Here is a 16732-nt window from a genome sequence, read left to right as displayed (position 1 = left end):
ATGATTAGCATGATATTACAATTCCTTCCCAAAGTTGGTCTATAGTTGAAAAACTTGCTTCATAGAGATCTTTTTATTGTGTATTTTAATTCTCTTTTATACCATTTGATGCTGTGATCCGTGTGTTAAGTGTTTCAGGTTTCATAGGGCAGGAATGGCTTAGAGAATAGAAAGGAAGCTTGCAAAAATGGAAGGAACACAAGAAATCAAGGAGATGACCAGCGAACACCGACGCGGACGCATGGCTCACGCGACCGCGCGAAATGGAGAAAATCGCAGTGATGCGTTCGCATGCCTGACGCGAACGCGTGGATTGAAATCTGCACGGATGACACGAACACGTGGATGACGCGTACGCGTGGCAAGAAAAAACACCGGATGACGCGATCGCGCGGATGACGCGTACGCATGACATGCGCGATCTGCAGAATTTACAGAACACGTTGGGAGCGATTTTGGGCCGCGTTTTGACCCAGTTTTCGGCCCAAAAATACAGACTAAAGCTGGAGAACATGCAGAGACTTAGGGAAATTCTCATTAGGATAGTTTTAGTTTTTAGATCTGATTTTACTCCTCCTCTAGGTTTTCACACTACACATTCATAATTCTTAGAATTTTTATTTGGTTTTGGATTTGGATATTGAAAAGAGTTGTTACCTCCGCCAAGACTTCTTCATTCTAGTTTGTTTTCTTACTTTTCACATACTCTTTCATATCCTTAATTTGTCCAGAGTTACAATTGGATTCTTTTTAGAGTTTATTAATACAAGAACTATTTTTATTTTTATTTGATCTTTTTTATTATTATTTATCATGTTTTTATTTAATTTTCCTTTTAATTTTATGAAGTCTACATTTATGATAATGAAGTAGTTTCCCAACTTGATTGGGAGTTGATTAAAAGGAGAACCTTAAATTGGAATACTCAAGAGTCAAATTGTAATTGGGTTTATTGTTAGTTGAATCTCTAGTCACTAATGCTAAGCCTTCCCAAGGGAGAGGATTAGAACTTGTGAATAGAAGTTGACTTCCAACTTACTTGACCTTCCTTTATTCAGTAAAGGATAACTAAGTGGAAACAACTACCAATTATCAATTGATCTTGAGAGAAATCCAACAAGGATAGAACTTCCAATTAACTTCTCCCGGTCAAGATCTTTATTTAAATTATATAAATTCTCTTATTTTTTTTCCTGTTTCTCAAACTCAAATTTTCTTGGAAAACCTCTGACCAATAAGTTGCACTCTTGTCAACTCATTGGAAGACGACCTGGGATTTATGCTCCCAGTATTTTTATTCTAATTTTGTTACAACCCTTTTAAATTGATAAGCGGATTTTCACTAGTTAAGAACTGTACTTGCAACGTATTTATTCCATTAAATTCTTAATCGGTCAATTTCTGCCTCTGTCATTACTACTCAGGCGAGTGTTTAAAAACTCAACCGGGAACAAGTGGAATAATCCACTACTGTTGCTACTACCCAAGCATTACAATCACTAATCTAGAGCAAGTGGAATAAACCATAATCCTTGTTACTACCCAGGTATCTCTATCACTGACTCGGAGTAAGTGGGACAAACCACAATCCTTGCTACTGCCCAGGTGTCTCATCCAAAAATTCTTTCTCAACATCATTTCAATTCATCATTCATAGCATCATCATCATTTCCACACTTCTTCAACCACAAATTATTACTACAAAACCTTTCCTCACTAGTAAGTTAACTTTTTCTCTAAGTTTACTCATCTCCTTAAGATTAGGAAGTAAATTTTGGACTTTAGAGAGTAACTATAGAGGTTTGGATGTTAGAAAATAAGTTGAAATCACAAAAATCCACTTTTTCCAAAAATAGGGATTCTGCGTACGCATGCCATGTTTCACGTACGCAGGGTGTAATTTGCGCAACTTGCGTACGCGAGCCCCTCGGACAGGGAAGATGTCCCGCGTCACGTGGTACTTTCCCACGTACACGAGCCTGTAAGATTTCCCTTTCGAGTACGCATGTACACGCCTGTGTACATGGGACGTCTGAATAGAGCCCAGAGTCTGCGTCGTGTGTGTGTTTGCGTACACGACTCTTCCTTTTTCTTAAAAAGCTAGTAAGTTGCAGAATTTTCAAAATTTAATACCAAACTTCAAACGCGCATAACTCTTTTGTTTTAAATGATTTTTCATCCGTTCTTTAAATGGTATAAGCTTCACGAATCCAATTTTCATTTAAAAGAAGTTTGACAAACTTTGAGGGTCTGAAAGCCAAGTGATGGTTCTTTGAAGTTCGGTCAAAATTTAATTTTTACAAAGAAATGCCAAACCTCTATTTTTACCACACTTTCATTTAAAAACCAATGTAACACTCCACAAAACAACCCTCATTGTGCATAAACAATTCCACAATCATACCATCTTCTCCCCACTACACCATTTACTGAATCATATTTATTTTCACTCCAAACAACCCAAAAATCTGTTCAACATCATAATTTAACATCATCATCAAACTCCAAAATCATACTTTTAACAAAATCATCAATCATTAACTGATTCTCAAAATCATTCAATATTTCCATCAAAGTTACTAAACATTAACATGCTTGCATATTCCAACCTATCTTATGGTCATCTAGCCTAAGTTTTCACATGACATTATATATTATCTATGAGAAACCAAAACCATACCTTGGTCGATTCCTCCCTAATGCCAAAGCACCTCAAATTTCTCCGTTCCTCAAGTGTCCAAAGCCATGAATCCTCATTGAGCAAAAACCCAACCTCTACAGTTTGCTTTCTAGCCACCGATGTCACTAAATTTGTCTCCAAAATATATATCTCACTCTAATTCCACATAAATACCACAAAATTAAAATAGGGTTTGCTAATTTAACAATTTCACAAGGGTTAGCTAGAAGTTTCTCACCTTACCAACAGAAATTTGGGAGAAGATGCGACAAGTCCACAAAGCTAGTTTGATCCTAAACATCGAAATTCAACAAAATCTCAACACAAAGGCTCAAGATTTTCGAAAATAAAGGGGTGAGCAGCTGGAAAAGAAACTAAGGCTTACCTTCCAAATTTTTTGGTGGGTTTTGTAGAGCTCGACGTGGTGATCGCGTGGCCGCAAATGGTGTGACGATCGGAGCTCCAAATTAAGAGATAAATAGGATTGAATGCAAGGTTAGGGTTTGGAGTTCCTCTTGTTCTTCCCTTCTGAATTTCCAGCATGAGTTTCATAATGAGAGAAAGAGGTGGCTGAAGCCATTTCATTAAAGCGGTGTTTGGGTTAGGCCTTAGGCCCAATATGAGTCTGATTCAACCGATTTGACATGTTGGTATGGTTTTGGGCAAAATTCTTTAAGATTAGTGTCAAAATTCATATTTTAATTACTTTTACTTCATTAAACTATAAAATTAAATTTTTTAATTATTTTAAATAATAATTAATTTATTAGTTAATTAGTTACTAATTACTTGAAATTTATAATTGACAATGAATGAGAATCATTTCTTCTTTTGCTTGATAATAATGTGCATCATCTTTTCTTTGTTAGGCTTGATTTGATGTTGGAGGATATTCTTTAATTATAGCAGATATTGCTTGCTGAATAATTGGCCATTGAATGCTTTCCAATATTGATGCCATTAAGGCTTAGTTTTGTAAAACTTTTTGAAGAGGTATTTGTGCTTTTCAAAAGAATAAACACCTTGTTTTTGTGTTTGGTAAATTATATAGCTTATGTGCTTGTGCTTGAAGCTTTCAAAAAAGTTAGGAGTGCTTTCCAAAGTACCTAAAAAAACACTTTTTAAAGTTGGCTTGTGCTTATCAAAATAAAAAAGTTTAATATAACTTCATACATTAATTAATATCCAAATTTAATTCTTCATTAATGCCTATTATAGTTTTTTAAAATTTTAAAAGCAAATTTACCAAATATACTTGTTGTTGCTTGTACTTATTAAAAGCTATTTTTAATTTAATTTACCAAATATAGATGCTACAATTTTTTAAAAAAACTATATTTTAAAAGTGAGCTTTTATAAGTTACTTTTAAAAAATAAAAATTTTACCAAACCAAGTCTAAGACCTGCATCACTTATAATAAAAAATTTAGGATAACATATATTTTAAGAAATATTTGTCATCATAAAAAATTGTTGAATTTCCAATATTTTTTTCTGTATTTGTCTTGTATTTGAACCAAAATAGATAAACTTTTCTAATATTTTTTCAAAAATACTATATCCACACTAAAATCAACCACCATATATTTATATATTAATATAGTGAAATATTATTTTTAATAAATGTTTTATATTTAATGTATATACCTAACATGATTAATTTTTTTTCCTACTAAAAGTATTAGCTTTTAATATTTTCCTTATTGAAATATACATCGTGATATCTCATATGTGCCTAACACTTTGAAATTCCAATAATCATAAACAAAAGGAATTTGCCTACATTTTTAAGAAAAATGTTATGTACACTACTTTTCAGTACATCTTTTTTATATATACCTTTCAGGCTTGGTGAAAATATTATTTTTCAAAAAAAAATTCATAAAAAATGAATAATATTACACAAAAGAAATATAAGCGAAAAAAGCTCATGATGAGTTACATAAGAAAAAAAATAAGCTTTCACATAATTTAAGGAACACTTGAAACTTCAATTACCATTCATCGAAAGCTTCTTTCCTACTCTTACTCTTGTGATTCCAAACACCAATGTCGTTTTTACGACGTAGAAAGCCAACTTCAACCCCTTCATCTCCTAATTCAGACCACAACAATGATGATAGTGACATTGACAATGACAAAGAGAAAAAAACAATAAGAGAAGAGAAAAGAAAGAATACAAACACCCGATGGTCATGTTTGGATAATTGTTGGTGGTTTGTAGGTGGTGTATGCACAGTATGGTGGTTTCTTCTTTTCCTCTACAATGCCATGCCAAGATCGATACCACAATATGTGACGGAGGTTATCGCCGGACCGATGCCAGACCCCCCAGGTATCAAACTTGCGAAGGAAGGACTCAAGGCCAACCATCCGGTAGTCTTTGTTCCGGGTATTGTCACCTGTGGCCTCGAGCTTTGGGAAGGTGAATCATGCGCTGATGGTTTATTTAGGAAGAGGTTATGGGGTGGCACCTTTGGAGAATTGTATAAAAGGTATTGTTATTCCTTTTTGAAAGAGTATTTGTTAAAAACAAAAAAAAAATACTAAACTATTATTTTAGCTTTCTAATAGATTTTATGATAAAATGACTTTTAACAATAACTTTTGAAAATTAGGATGTTATTTTCACTCTTTCCAATGTTTGCATATCAAAGTTATAAATTTGTTGTTAGCTATATCAAATCTGTATGTTCATACATTAATTTAGTATATATCATTCACATATTCATAGAGTGAGACTAAAAAAGGACACTAGATGGTTAAGAAAATAAAAATGCAGTGAATTGATCTATCAAACAATATGAATTATAATAGAAAAATCATATAAAAATTTTTTCTCTTAAATACATCATGACTATACACATTTTCATGAATAGTACTAATATATTACCACTCTACTTCAACTTACTATTTACTAGGCACAAATGCAACATAAATCAAGTTAACAAGATCTTAATAACGTACTAGTCACAAGTTGCAATGAACATAAAGTACTATCTTTTGACATAATTTAATAATGATATCGTTATTCATATATTTTCATAATTTTCAAACTCAAATAGAAGGAAATATTTTATTTATAACTGAAGAAGATATAACTTTAAGTTAACTTACTAAGATTAATATTGAGTTAATTGATGAGCTATTACTTATATCAATTTTATTGTCTAGTATTAAAATTTCTCTTATAAATATGGAAGATCTATTTGAATAATAGTTGGTGAAAAATTTAAGGAGTTTGATTGATTGTTCATGATTGATCTACAATACCTTTTGGAACATTTAGATTTTTTCTTATAAAAATTTGTTGTTGAGTGACATTACATATATGCCGTTTCAAGTTACTTTGAGATATGACTAGCTTATGCAAATTAAATTTGATTATGGTGGTATGTATGTTATAATAGAAAATTTAATTCATTTTACTATATTCAGACCTCTATGCTGGGTGAAGCACATGTCATTAGACAATGAGACAGGACTAGATCCTCCTGGAATGAGAATAAGGCCTGTATCTGGCTTAGTGGCAGCTGATTATTTTGCACCTGGATTCTTTGTTTGGGCAGTTCTAATTGCTAATTTAGCACGTATTGGGTATGAGGAGAAAAACATGTATATGGCTTCTTATGATTGGAGACTTTCATTTCAAAATACAGAGGTAACTTTGAGTAATTGTTATCATATTTTTCCAACTTATTTACAGTTGATATATCTTAGTGAAGACTAAGCTATTAAATTAGTGCCTAAAAGATTTTAGCAGACTACACAAATCAAAAGAAAAAAATTTTAATGTGTTTCTATCCTTTATATTTGATAAAATCGTCTAACTGCAAACTAGCTTCTATTTTTGTTAATATAATTGTTGAAGTGAATAGTTAGAGTGTGACATGCACCTCCATAAACGACATATTTAAAGGTTATATTGATGGTACCTATTTTGATACAGAAAGAAATGTATAAAATTTACAATAAGAGTAAAAGTGAACAATAAGTTATCTGAATTCTATTATTTTTTAAATAAAATATGGTTCCATCATTAAATATACCTGCTTTGTGTATCTTATGTATATTGATATTCTGTACGTGAATATTGACCTGCACATTTACATTAATAAAGAGAAAACAAGTTTAAAGTTAGATCATTTATTTATCAAACATTTACAATTCTTTAGCAACCACGCAAGGAAACCTTTTTACTTTTGGAATCCTTTTTGTAAATACCAAAATTTGCATTTAGTGATTTACTCTTTAATGAATTATGGAGTTTGACAGCTATAATTGTGTTGCCAATTTGAGTTATTTTTGTACAGGTTAGAGATCAAACCCTACGTAGGATGAAAAGCAATATAGAACTCATGGTGGCTACAAATGGAGGTAAAAAGGTGGTTGTAATTCCACATTCAATGGGTACATTGTACTTTTTACATTTTATGAAATGGGTTGAAGCACCAGCACCAATGGGAGGAGGGGGTGGTTCTGATTGGTGTGCCAAACATATTAAAGCAGTAATGAACATTGGAGGACCCTTTCTTGGTGTTCCAAAAACACTTGCTGGACTTTTCTCTATGGAAGCCAAGGATATCGCTATTGTCAAGTATGTATTTAAGCTATTTTATTATGTGGTTCTTTGTTTATGTGTTTCTTCTAATTCATATCATACTTTTTGTATATGTAATGATTATAGAATCTCTGATGGACCAGTTATTTGGTTAAACTCTCTATGGATTTAAATATATAATAACAATGGGTGCCTTTATGAAGAAGTTAGATTTAAAAAAAATAATTAGCTATAGGCTATATATAAGTTTTTTTTAGATTGTTCATACAATTTTAACCCAAACAGGAAGAAACAAAACTTAGATTCATGATCAATAATGTGAAAATGACTATTGCTAATGTTGATAGAGTGAAGTCACCATTGGCATTACCTTAAAGGAGTTGGCAATGTCAAGAGTCTCATATTATAAAAATAAGTAGGATTAATGCGGTACTTAATTCATAAACTTCTCTCATATAATGAACTAATATTTTGAATTGTACTCCTTTTTTGGGCTTAAGTAATAATATAATTATGTAAAATATATTGTGTATGTGTGTGCCAATTTGTGCATACACCTTCACTTGAATTATTTCAAACATTTAATTTTATATTTTATTTCCTGTCAATGAAATCTTTGTTGATGAATATGGAGATCTAGTTATTGGTCAAAAGTTGTTATACTAACAGTGGCGGAACCAAGGAGGGCTAGCGTCAGCCATGGTCCCCCTTCGAACAAATCTTTTAATTATGTGTGTATATATGTGTGTGTGTATGTGTTAAATTATTAATTATTTGCTTCTAGATTTTTTAATTTATTAAACATATTTTAGTATAAATTTATATAGTAATTTTATAGATTATACTTGTTTTTTAATGAGTGATTGAATGATTATTATATAGAATATATTATTTTATTTTTATTAATTTTTAAAATAAAATTAAGTACTCCTCTTCATTTTATGTACACAAAAATGTTTTTAAGATAAATTTGGCTTAAAAATATATTTTATTAAAATTTTTTAAAAATATAATTTTTTTATATCTTTAATACATTTAATACATAAAGAATTCTAAAATTTTTTATTATTATACTCTTAAAAAGTGTTTTTAGAATAAGTTCATAATAATAAAAAACAAAAGCTAAAAATATTGTAGATTTAACATTAATTATAAGAACTTAGTCCCCTTAGTATTAAAATTATAATTTTACCATTATATATCAATAAAATTTGGTAGAGCTCAAACATTATAATGTTGATTTGCAGGGCTTTTGCACCACACGTTCTGGAAAGTGATGTCTTTCATTTCCAAACATTGCAACATTTGATGCGAATGACTCGAACGTGGGATTCAACAATGTCAATGATACCAAAAGGTGGAGAAACAATATGGGGTGGCCTTGATTGGTCCCCTGAAGGGCATTATGAATGCAATACAAAACAACATAAAAATAATCATAAGCCATCAGTGAAAAATATGAATTATGGGAGACTCATTTCGTTTGGAAAAGAAGTAGCTACATTACATTCATCCAAGCTTGAGAGGTTGGATTTTAAGGTAATGTTTCACATATTGTCGAAATATTCAATATTTTGTGTATAAGCTATTTACTGCTCTTTCTCCCTTATTTGAATAATACAGTATTTTCAATCAATTTGAACATCTATACTTAAAGTATTTATGTTATTTTGATTTCATTATCAAGAATCAATTTAACGAATAAAAAATACTTGCATCAAGTTCTATTTTATATGTACATCAATCAATATTTCTTAAATCAAGAGTTATAACTGAGGTCATAATAGTGAACAAGAAAAAGATTAAATCGTGCTTGATTCTTTTAATGTGAAATTAAAAGTTCTAAAAGTCTTTAGACTTATATGAAGCATATATATGTTAGTGTGTTTATAAAGCAAACTAGCTTTAAGTTTTATTAAAAATATATATTCATATTTCAAAATTTAAAAATAAAAACACCTTCTAAGGTCTTAACAAATTTTAGATAACTTTTTAAATTGACTTTTCAGGTATCTCAGGTGTAACTCAAATTTTTTTGAACTATATAAATTAAATGAGAAATAAATTTAGGAGATAAAATTTAGAAGAGGCATACAAGTGATATATTGGTTCAACCTAAAATGCCAAAGTTTAATCCCCAAATAACTTGACATTATTTGTACAGAGCCCTCCCATATTACAACTTTGTCTCATCAGACTAAATAGCAGTCCAATATAAAGATATTTGATATTCCATTGACTATCTCTAGCAAGACTCAATTGGATATCTGACCAACCAAAAATTTTAGATATTCTACTAACCTTATCAGGTAAGACTCAAATTGGATACTCCACCAACTTAAAAGTGTTAAATATTATTTTCTCACCAACCTGAAAATCTTAGATATTCTAGCCTCAAACCTTCTCAAGTTAAGAATTGACTTAGTTGGATACTCCATCAACTAAGAACATTTGATATTTTCTTGACATTTTTAAGCAAGTGTTAAATTAAACAGCAACTTGACCTAAGAATCTTAGATATTATTTCCTTAAGTCTTCCCAGAACAAAAAATCACTATTGAATCAAATTACAATAAAAAACTATAGAGTTAAATAACACATAACATGAACTAGCAAAAAAGATATTCTCAACTTCTACAACAGAGTTGATGAATTAACTCCTAATTTTCTAACATTGTTTTACAAATAAACACAAACTAGTATCATATTTACAAGAATATAATTTGGTTTAAGATATAAAATTATGATATGTATAGATTACAACTTTGAAATAATGAAATTTCTCTAAGATAAAAAAAAAGAAAGAAGAGAAAATATAAGAAATTAAATTTCTTGATTTGTTCTAACAACAGCTTTCTATTTCTTCAAGAGTTTAGATCTTATATATATTTATGCAGAGATAATTAAAGATACGTTGAAAACTCCTTCTTTTGTATTTGTCTCCACATTTATTAAAAGAAAATTCATATTATACTTTGTTACAAATAAGAGAAAAAGTTTCCAAAACTATTTGACTTGTTGAGTATGCTTATTTTTAAATGTTAAAAACCAGGCCACTTTTTTTAGGTTAGCGATTTTTTCACTTTTACAATTTTGCAAGTGGGATTGTCGAGCTTCTAAGGCATGCAATCGTGCTTCTAAGGTAGTTATTTGACAACTTTTGAGATTGTTAATTTACTCAGCTTCTGAGTGACTTTGTCAAATTTAGAAATTACTTAGTTTGTTTTGATTACTTAAGAAAAAAAATCCTTACTTTATTAATATATTTGAGCAAATATTAGATGACACATTAATAAAATTATTAAATTATATCAAGATTTGTTAATGATCAAGATATATTCTGATATATCATGAAGCTAACAATAACTATAAACTATAAACTATTGAACATTTTTCTTTGAGTATTTTCTATATTCACTTCTCAATTTAAAAAATATTAACTTTTAAATTAATTACTCAATATACATATATAATTTGATTTGTGTAATAAATTTGATCATATAATTTTTATGGTTGGTTTGTATAATTGACAGGGTGCTCTTAAAGATAAGAAGCATGTAAACGCATCTATTTGTGATGTATGGACTGAGTATCATGAAATGGGTATTGAGAATGTCGAAGCTATTGCAAAATACAAAGCATATACAGCTGATTCAATTTTGGATTTGCTTTATTTTGTTGCTCCAAAAATGATGAAACGTGGAGATGCTCATTTTTCACATGGTATTGCTGACGATTTAGATGATCCAAAATACAATCATTACAAATATTGGTCAAATCCTTTGGCAACAACGTAAGACTTTTTTCTTTAACCTTTTTTGTTTACGTTTTGTTTTTGTTAATTAGTAATTAATTTATATTTATTTACTAAGAGTTTAAAATTATTATAAAAATTTGAATTAAAATTAAAGAAAATGCAAAGAGACTCATTAAGGTTATATTTGTTTAAGAGGAAATGGGAAAGAAAGAAAAGAGAGGAAAAGAAATTAGAAGAAAAATGATTATGTTTCATTGTTTGATGGAGGAGAAAAATTAGAGGAAAAAAAGCTGAATAGTATAAAAAGTGGATAGAGACCATCATTTTTTTCTTTTCAATATTAGAAGAAAAAAAAGAGAAAAAACTTATTATGTTGTTCTACTTTCAATATTACTCTTTTTTAATATATTTTATAATATAATGATAACATTGTTTTTTATAAAAATTTTCTCTCTTTTTATAACATTGTTATAACTATTTAATAATTAGCTTAATGGATAGGTCAAATATTTTGTTAAGAAAGAAAAATTTTTCACCTTCCTTTAACCAATTATCAAGTCTCATCTTTGTATTTCGAATTCCTTATGTTAATCATCGAAAAACAAAATGGCATCATTTAGTGTATATTTAGCAAAAGCTCTATTACTACAGTAAATTGTACCAACAACAGAAGATACTAGAGAATAAAAGATACTAGAATAACTCTCTTGATTAAGACAAAAATAAATTAGTATTTTACGTTATTATGAGTTAAGCATTCCAATTTTACCAATTTGTCCTTAGAATTCAGGCTTCTTTGATCCATAATACATAAAAGAAGCATTTTTACTACGAATTTACATGTAAATGATATCATTATCTCCTTAAAAACCTCCAGAACAATAGAATAAGGAGAAAGCTCTACCATGGGACCAAATTTTTTAACATTCACACAGTATATTCTTTGTTTTTTCTTTTACAATATCTTTTAGTTTGACAGACCATAGAGTAACTCATCACAGATTGAAACACTATTAAAAAATTTGTCGTGAAATGCCATTTTTTGACCTAAAATAATAAGGTTACGAGAGTCAATGAGTCTGCATATTATAAATTCTTTATACAATTTATTTTCACCTAACGTGAAATTTTATTTCTTATACTTGATATCTCAATACTTTTAAGTATTAGGAGATATCTTAACATGAATTCTTAGAAAAAACAATCATCTAATTTACTTAAAGAGCTAATTCCAAACACTATCAGTACAACAATATATTTTTGTTCTTTATCTAAAATAGAAAAATGACAAAGAAATGTATTTTTTAAGCGAGTGTCTCAATCCAAATATTTGTCAAAAAGATGTTTCTTAGTTATTCATTTTCCTTAAAAATGCTTATGAAATATGTCAACTAAAGTTTTGTTAACTTCTTCAAATCATTATAACTTGCGAAGTATTATGTAGAATTTTTTTAATTAATAACATATGATCGGAACAAATAAACTTATTTCATAGAAGAAAAAAATTATCAAAAATCTCGACTACCATCTAAAAATAAAACACGCGTTTTGAATAAATACATCATTCGCAAATAATAAACAAAACAAAGTAATTAATTCCATGTCGTGTCATTCAATTTGAATGCATTTTCTGAACCTTAACAACTGCAATCTCATATCATAATGAGGCATGTTATTAAAATGAAGTAATATTAAAAAGATAATAATCCAAAATTATTTTATTTAATTTAATATCTATAATTTTATGTGTGTAATATTTATAATTATATATTTATTATATTTAATATTATATATTCATTTCAATAATAATTAATAAATGTAAACAACAAAATAACTTATGGTTACTATGATTTCTAAACTGTGTCCAAATATTAGAAAAAATATAAAATATTTTTTTGATTTACTTGTGTTGTAGATTACCAAATGCCACAGATATGGAAATCTACTCAATGTATGGTGTTGGAATCCCTACAGAAAGAGCCTATGTCTACAAAGTAAATTCAGATTCTAAATGTAACATTCCATTTAAAATTGATACATTAGCAGACGGTGGAAAAGATGATTCTTGTTTACAAGGTGGGGTTTATTCTACTGACGGTGACGAAACTGTTCCTGTTTTGAGCTCTGGCTTCATGTTCGCTAAGGGGTGGAGGGGAAAAACCCGTTTTAACCCTTCTGGGATTCGTACATATATAAGAGAGTATGATCACTCTCCTCCAGCGAATCTTCTAGAAGGTCGTGGTACTCAAAGTGGTGCCCATGTTGATATATTAGGCAATTTTGCATTGATTGAAGATATTATAAGAGTAGCTGCTGGAGCCACTTGTGAGGATTTAGGGGGAGAAAGAGTTTACTCTGATATTTTTAAGTGGTCTGAAAAGATTAATTTAAAACTTTAATAGGATTTATATACTCAGAAACTATATTTTTGTTAAGATACTTTTTTTTTAAATTAGGTTTTTTATGGTTTAGATTTGTTAAAAAAATTATATATTTAGACCATCTTAATGTATTTGAAAATTAAATTTTTAGTAAAACCAAAAAGTAAAACAAATACTTATTTAGACATTAAACAAAAGGAGTACGATTATTGCATTAGTTATGGAATGTGGCTAGAATATATATAGCAATACTTTGTAAGTCTCAATTTGTCAAATTTTATGCATTTTGATTCTTCTTGTAAACGTTGGTTACATTTAGGATACATAAGTTTTTGTTATTAGTCTATTAATCTGGTTTTAGTCACTACAAAAAAAAATGTTGAGTACCATTGACTTATCGTCGGAATTAGCATCGACCTGTACTGGTAGATTTAGCGTCAGATTTTTCAACAAAAAAGAGAAAAAATTCATCATCATAAAAAGTTATCGTCGGAATAGATTTTTTGTACTAAATCCGATGGCAATTATTGGCATAAAAACAGAAGTCATGCGCGCCAATACTACCGTTGGATTTAATGACAAAAAATTCTGACGGTATCACAGTTTAATGAAACGCGTTATTTTGGTGATTTAATCTGACGGTAAATTCGATGATAAAATTGGGGCTAAATTCGCCACCGTACTTGGAGCACCCGCCGTCACCGCATCTCCACGTGATTATGTTACTGCTGTTGACCCCGTCGCATCCTCTGCCTCGGTTGGTGTTAACGTCGCCGTCACCGCCACCTCTGTCACCACCACATTAAAGAAACATTGCAGCCACTATCATCAGATTGATTTGTAAGTATGGTTATTATATTTTTTAAAATTATTTTGTAAGTTTAATATTTTGTTAGGTTTTTTGTTAAATCAGTGATTAAATTTGTTTAGTGAAGTTTGTTATTAGGAGTTGTTGTATTAATTTAATATAAGCAAAAATTAAATAATGTTAGGGTAGATTAAGTAAGGTGAGATTAAGAGTGTTTGAGTTGTCAGAAGATTTTAGTTGAGTTTAGTGATTAAGATTCATTTAATTGCATTAAACTTATGTCACACATTTTTGTCATGCCTCTTGTTAGTTTGGTTGAATTAAATGAATTAGGTTTTAATTAATTAGAATAATGAGTTGTACTTATTATGTCAAAAAGGATTTTCGAATTAGGATGATGCTATTTTCTTTAAGCTCAATTGTAGTTTCCTTCTTCCGTTGTCTATGCAGTAATATTCCATGGTGGCTTTCTATCTCTGAATATAATGAATTGTTTAAATTTTATGTTGGACATACTTTTCCTAGGATAGAGTTTTAGGACGGAAAGTGGCACCTTTTCAAAACTCTTGTTTGCTGGAAAATTGTGGAGTTATAAGTGGTTGCGCACTAGAACGGTTAGGATTTGATATTTTATTAAATGTGTGTATGTTATAATTTATGCCTGTAGCTGTTTTCTCCGTGAAAATTGTTATATTTAGTTGATGGATGTCTCTAAATTAGGGAGAAGTTCTGCCGAAATATCGTTTAAATTGTTTAAAACATGTTTGGTTTGTCAGAAAATGAAATGATAATTGTTTTTGGCGAGAGGTTCTAGTTACAGGGTTGATGAATCCATATTTGACAAAAAAATTTGGATTGATTTGAGTGGATTTCATTATATAAACCCACATTTATTCATCCAAATAGCATACTTTTGTGTTCTCTCCCTAAATTGAGCTTATTTGTAAAAACATGCTATTTTGTGCTTAATTCAACTAATTTTGTCCCATTTTCATCACGTTCGATGCCTTGATCATTTTTTATGAGTGATCTCAGATATAATAGGTTGGAATGGCTTGATGAAAGTGGAAAAAAAGCATGCAATTGAGAGAAAACATAAAGAAAACAAGGGAGAAGCACACACTGGAGTGTGCGTATGCACAACCTGTTATGCGTACGCATGAGAAGCACACAGCCATGGGTGCGTACGCACAACATCCTGTGCATATGCACAAGAGGAAAATTCAGCACGTGCGTACACACACATCTGTTCGTACGCACGAATCAGTGACGTGACTCACATTAAGGAAAACGCTGGGGGCAATTTCTGAGCCTCCAGAGCCCAGTTTTGAGACTTTCTGAAGTTGATTGAGTGCTATATCAAAAGGGCATCATTCCATGTCAAGTGGAGAGTAATTAGGGCTAAATTAGAAACATGCTTTAGGTCATATTCTAGAGAGAGAAGCTCTCCCTTCTCTCTAGAATTAGGTAGATTAGGTTAGATCTCTCTTAGATTTAGATTTAATTCTTGTTTTCCTTTATTTTTTCTTGCCATTTATTGTTCTTGCACTCTTGTTATTTACTTCTATTTGTTATTTCCTTTATTTTGTACTTTTATGCTTATGACACTTTGTTACTTTTAATTTGAATTAATGTAATTCATGTTTTATGTTTCTTATTATTTAATTTAGTTGTTATTATTGTTTTCATCCATATGGTAGTTGTAGATTTTATTATCTCTTGTTATTTTACCATGTTTCTCTTTTATACCTTCCAAGTGTTTGATAAAATGCTTAGTTAGATTTTCAACTAGTTTTTCACACTCTTGGTTGGGAAATTGGGTAATTAGGTGAACTTGAGTGGTGGATGTCCATTCTACATTGTGTGAGGATTGTTGGTTGATTTGGTTTTCACTAACTCTAAGCCTTCCATTAATAGAGTTGACTAGGACTTGTGGATTGGGATCAACTATGCCCTTTTGACTTATTCTCGATGTTAGGATAGACTAATTGGGATTAATTCTACACAATTACCATGCTTGTGGTCCATAACTAGGATAGGAATCCTTAATTCCCCAATTCTTTCCAAGAGCTCTTTTTGCCATTTAATTTCCATTTTAATTGCTTTTTCTTGCTTTCCATTTAATTTCTTGCATGCTTGTTTCATTCCTTGCCTATTTACATTCCTTGTCTCATGCCATTAAACCCCCATTTTCTCCCATAGCCAATAATAGAGTATTTCATTACAACTCCTAGGGAAGATGACCCGGGATTTAAAACTCCCTGTTTATATTTGTTTTGAATTATGACATCTTTGAATAAAAATTTGATTTGAGCATTACTTGTCGGTTTGGAACTATACTTGCAACGAAGGTATTTCCTCTAACTGAGAAGAAAATTCTAAGTAGACAATTTTGCTCTTTCAAATTTTTGGCGCCGTTGCCGGGGAGTTGCAATGGTATTATATTGTTGGCTATTGTTAATATGTGAATAGTTTGATTGATTGCTTGCTTTTACTAGTTTTAAGAGTTCATTCTATTTGTTCTTATTACCTTTGGTTTTTATTT

The 16732-nt window shown here is 30.1% G+C and overlaps 1 protein-coding gene across 1 annotated transcript; it reads left to right on the top strand.

The window, feature by feature from the left end:
• Positions 1-4729: 4729 nt before the first annotated feature.
• On the top strand, positions 4730-13397 carry LOC112770407 (phospholipid:diacylglycerol acyltransferase 1-like). Its single transcript, XM_025814773.1, has 6 exons — positions 4730-5175; positions 6119-6341; positions 6994-7277; positions 8489-8780; positions 10775-11034; positions 12914-13397. Exons 1-6 carry the CDS (start codon positions 4730-4732, stop codon positions 13395-13397), a joined length of 1989 nt encoding a protein of 662 aa, XP_025670558.1.
• The last annotated feature ends 3335 nt before the right edge of the window (positions 13398-16732 follow it).

Source organism: Arachis hypogaea, chromosome 3 (genome assembly GCF_003086295.3).
Source record: "Arachis hypogaea cultivar Tifrunner chromosome 3, arahy.Tifrunner.gnm2.J5K5, whole genome shotgun sequence".
NCBI lineage: Eukaryota > Viridiplantae > Streptophyta > Magnoliopsida > Fabales > Fabaceae > Arachis > Arachis hypogaea.
This window is presented reverse-complemented; position numbering and strand designations above follow the sequence as displayed.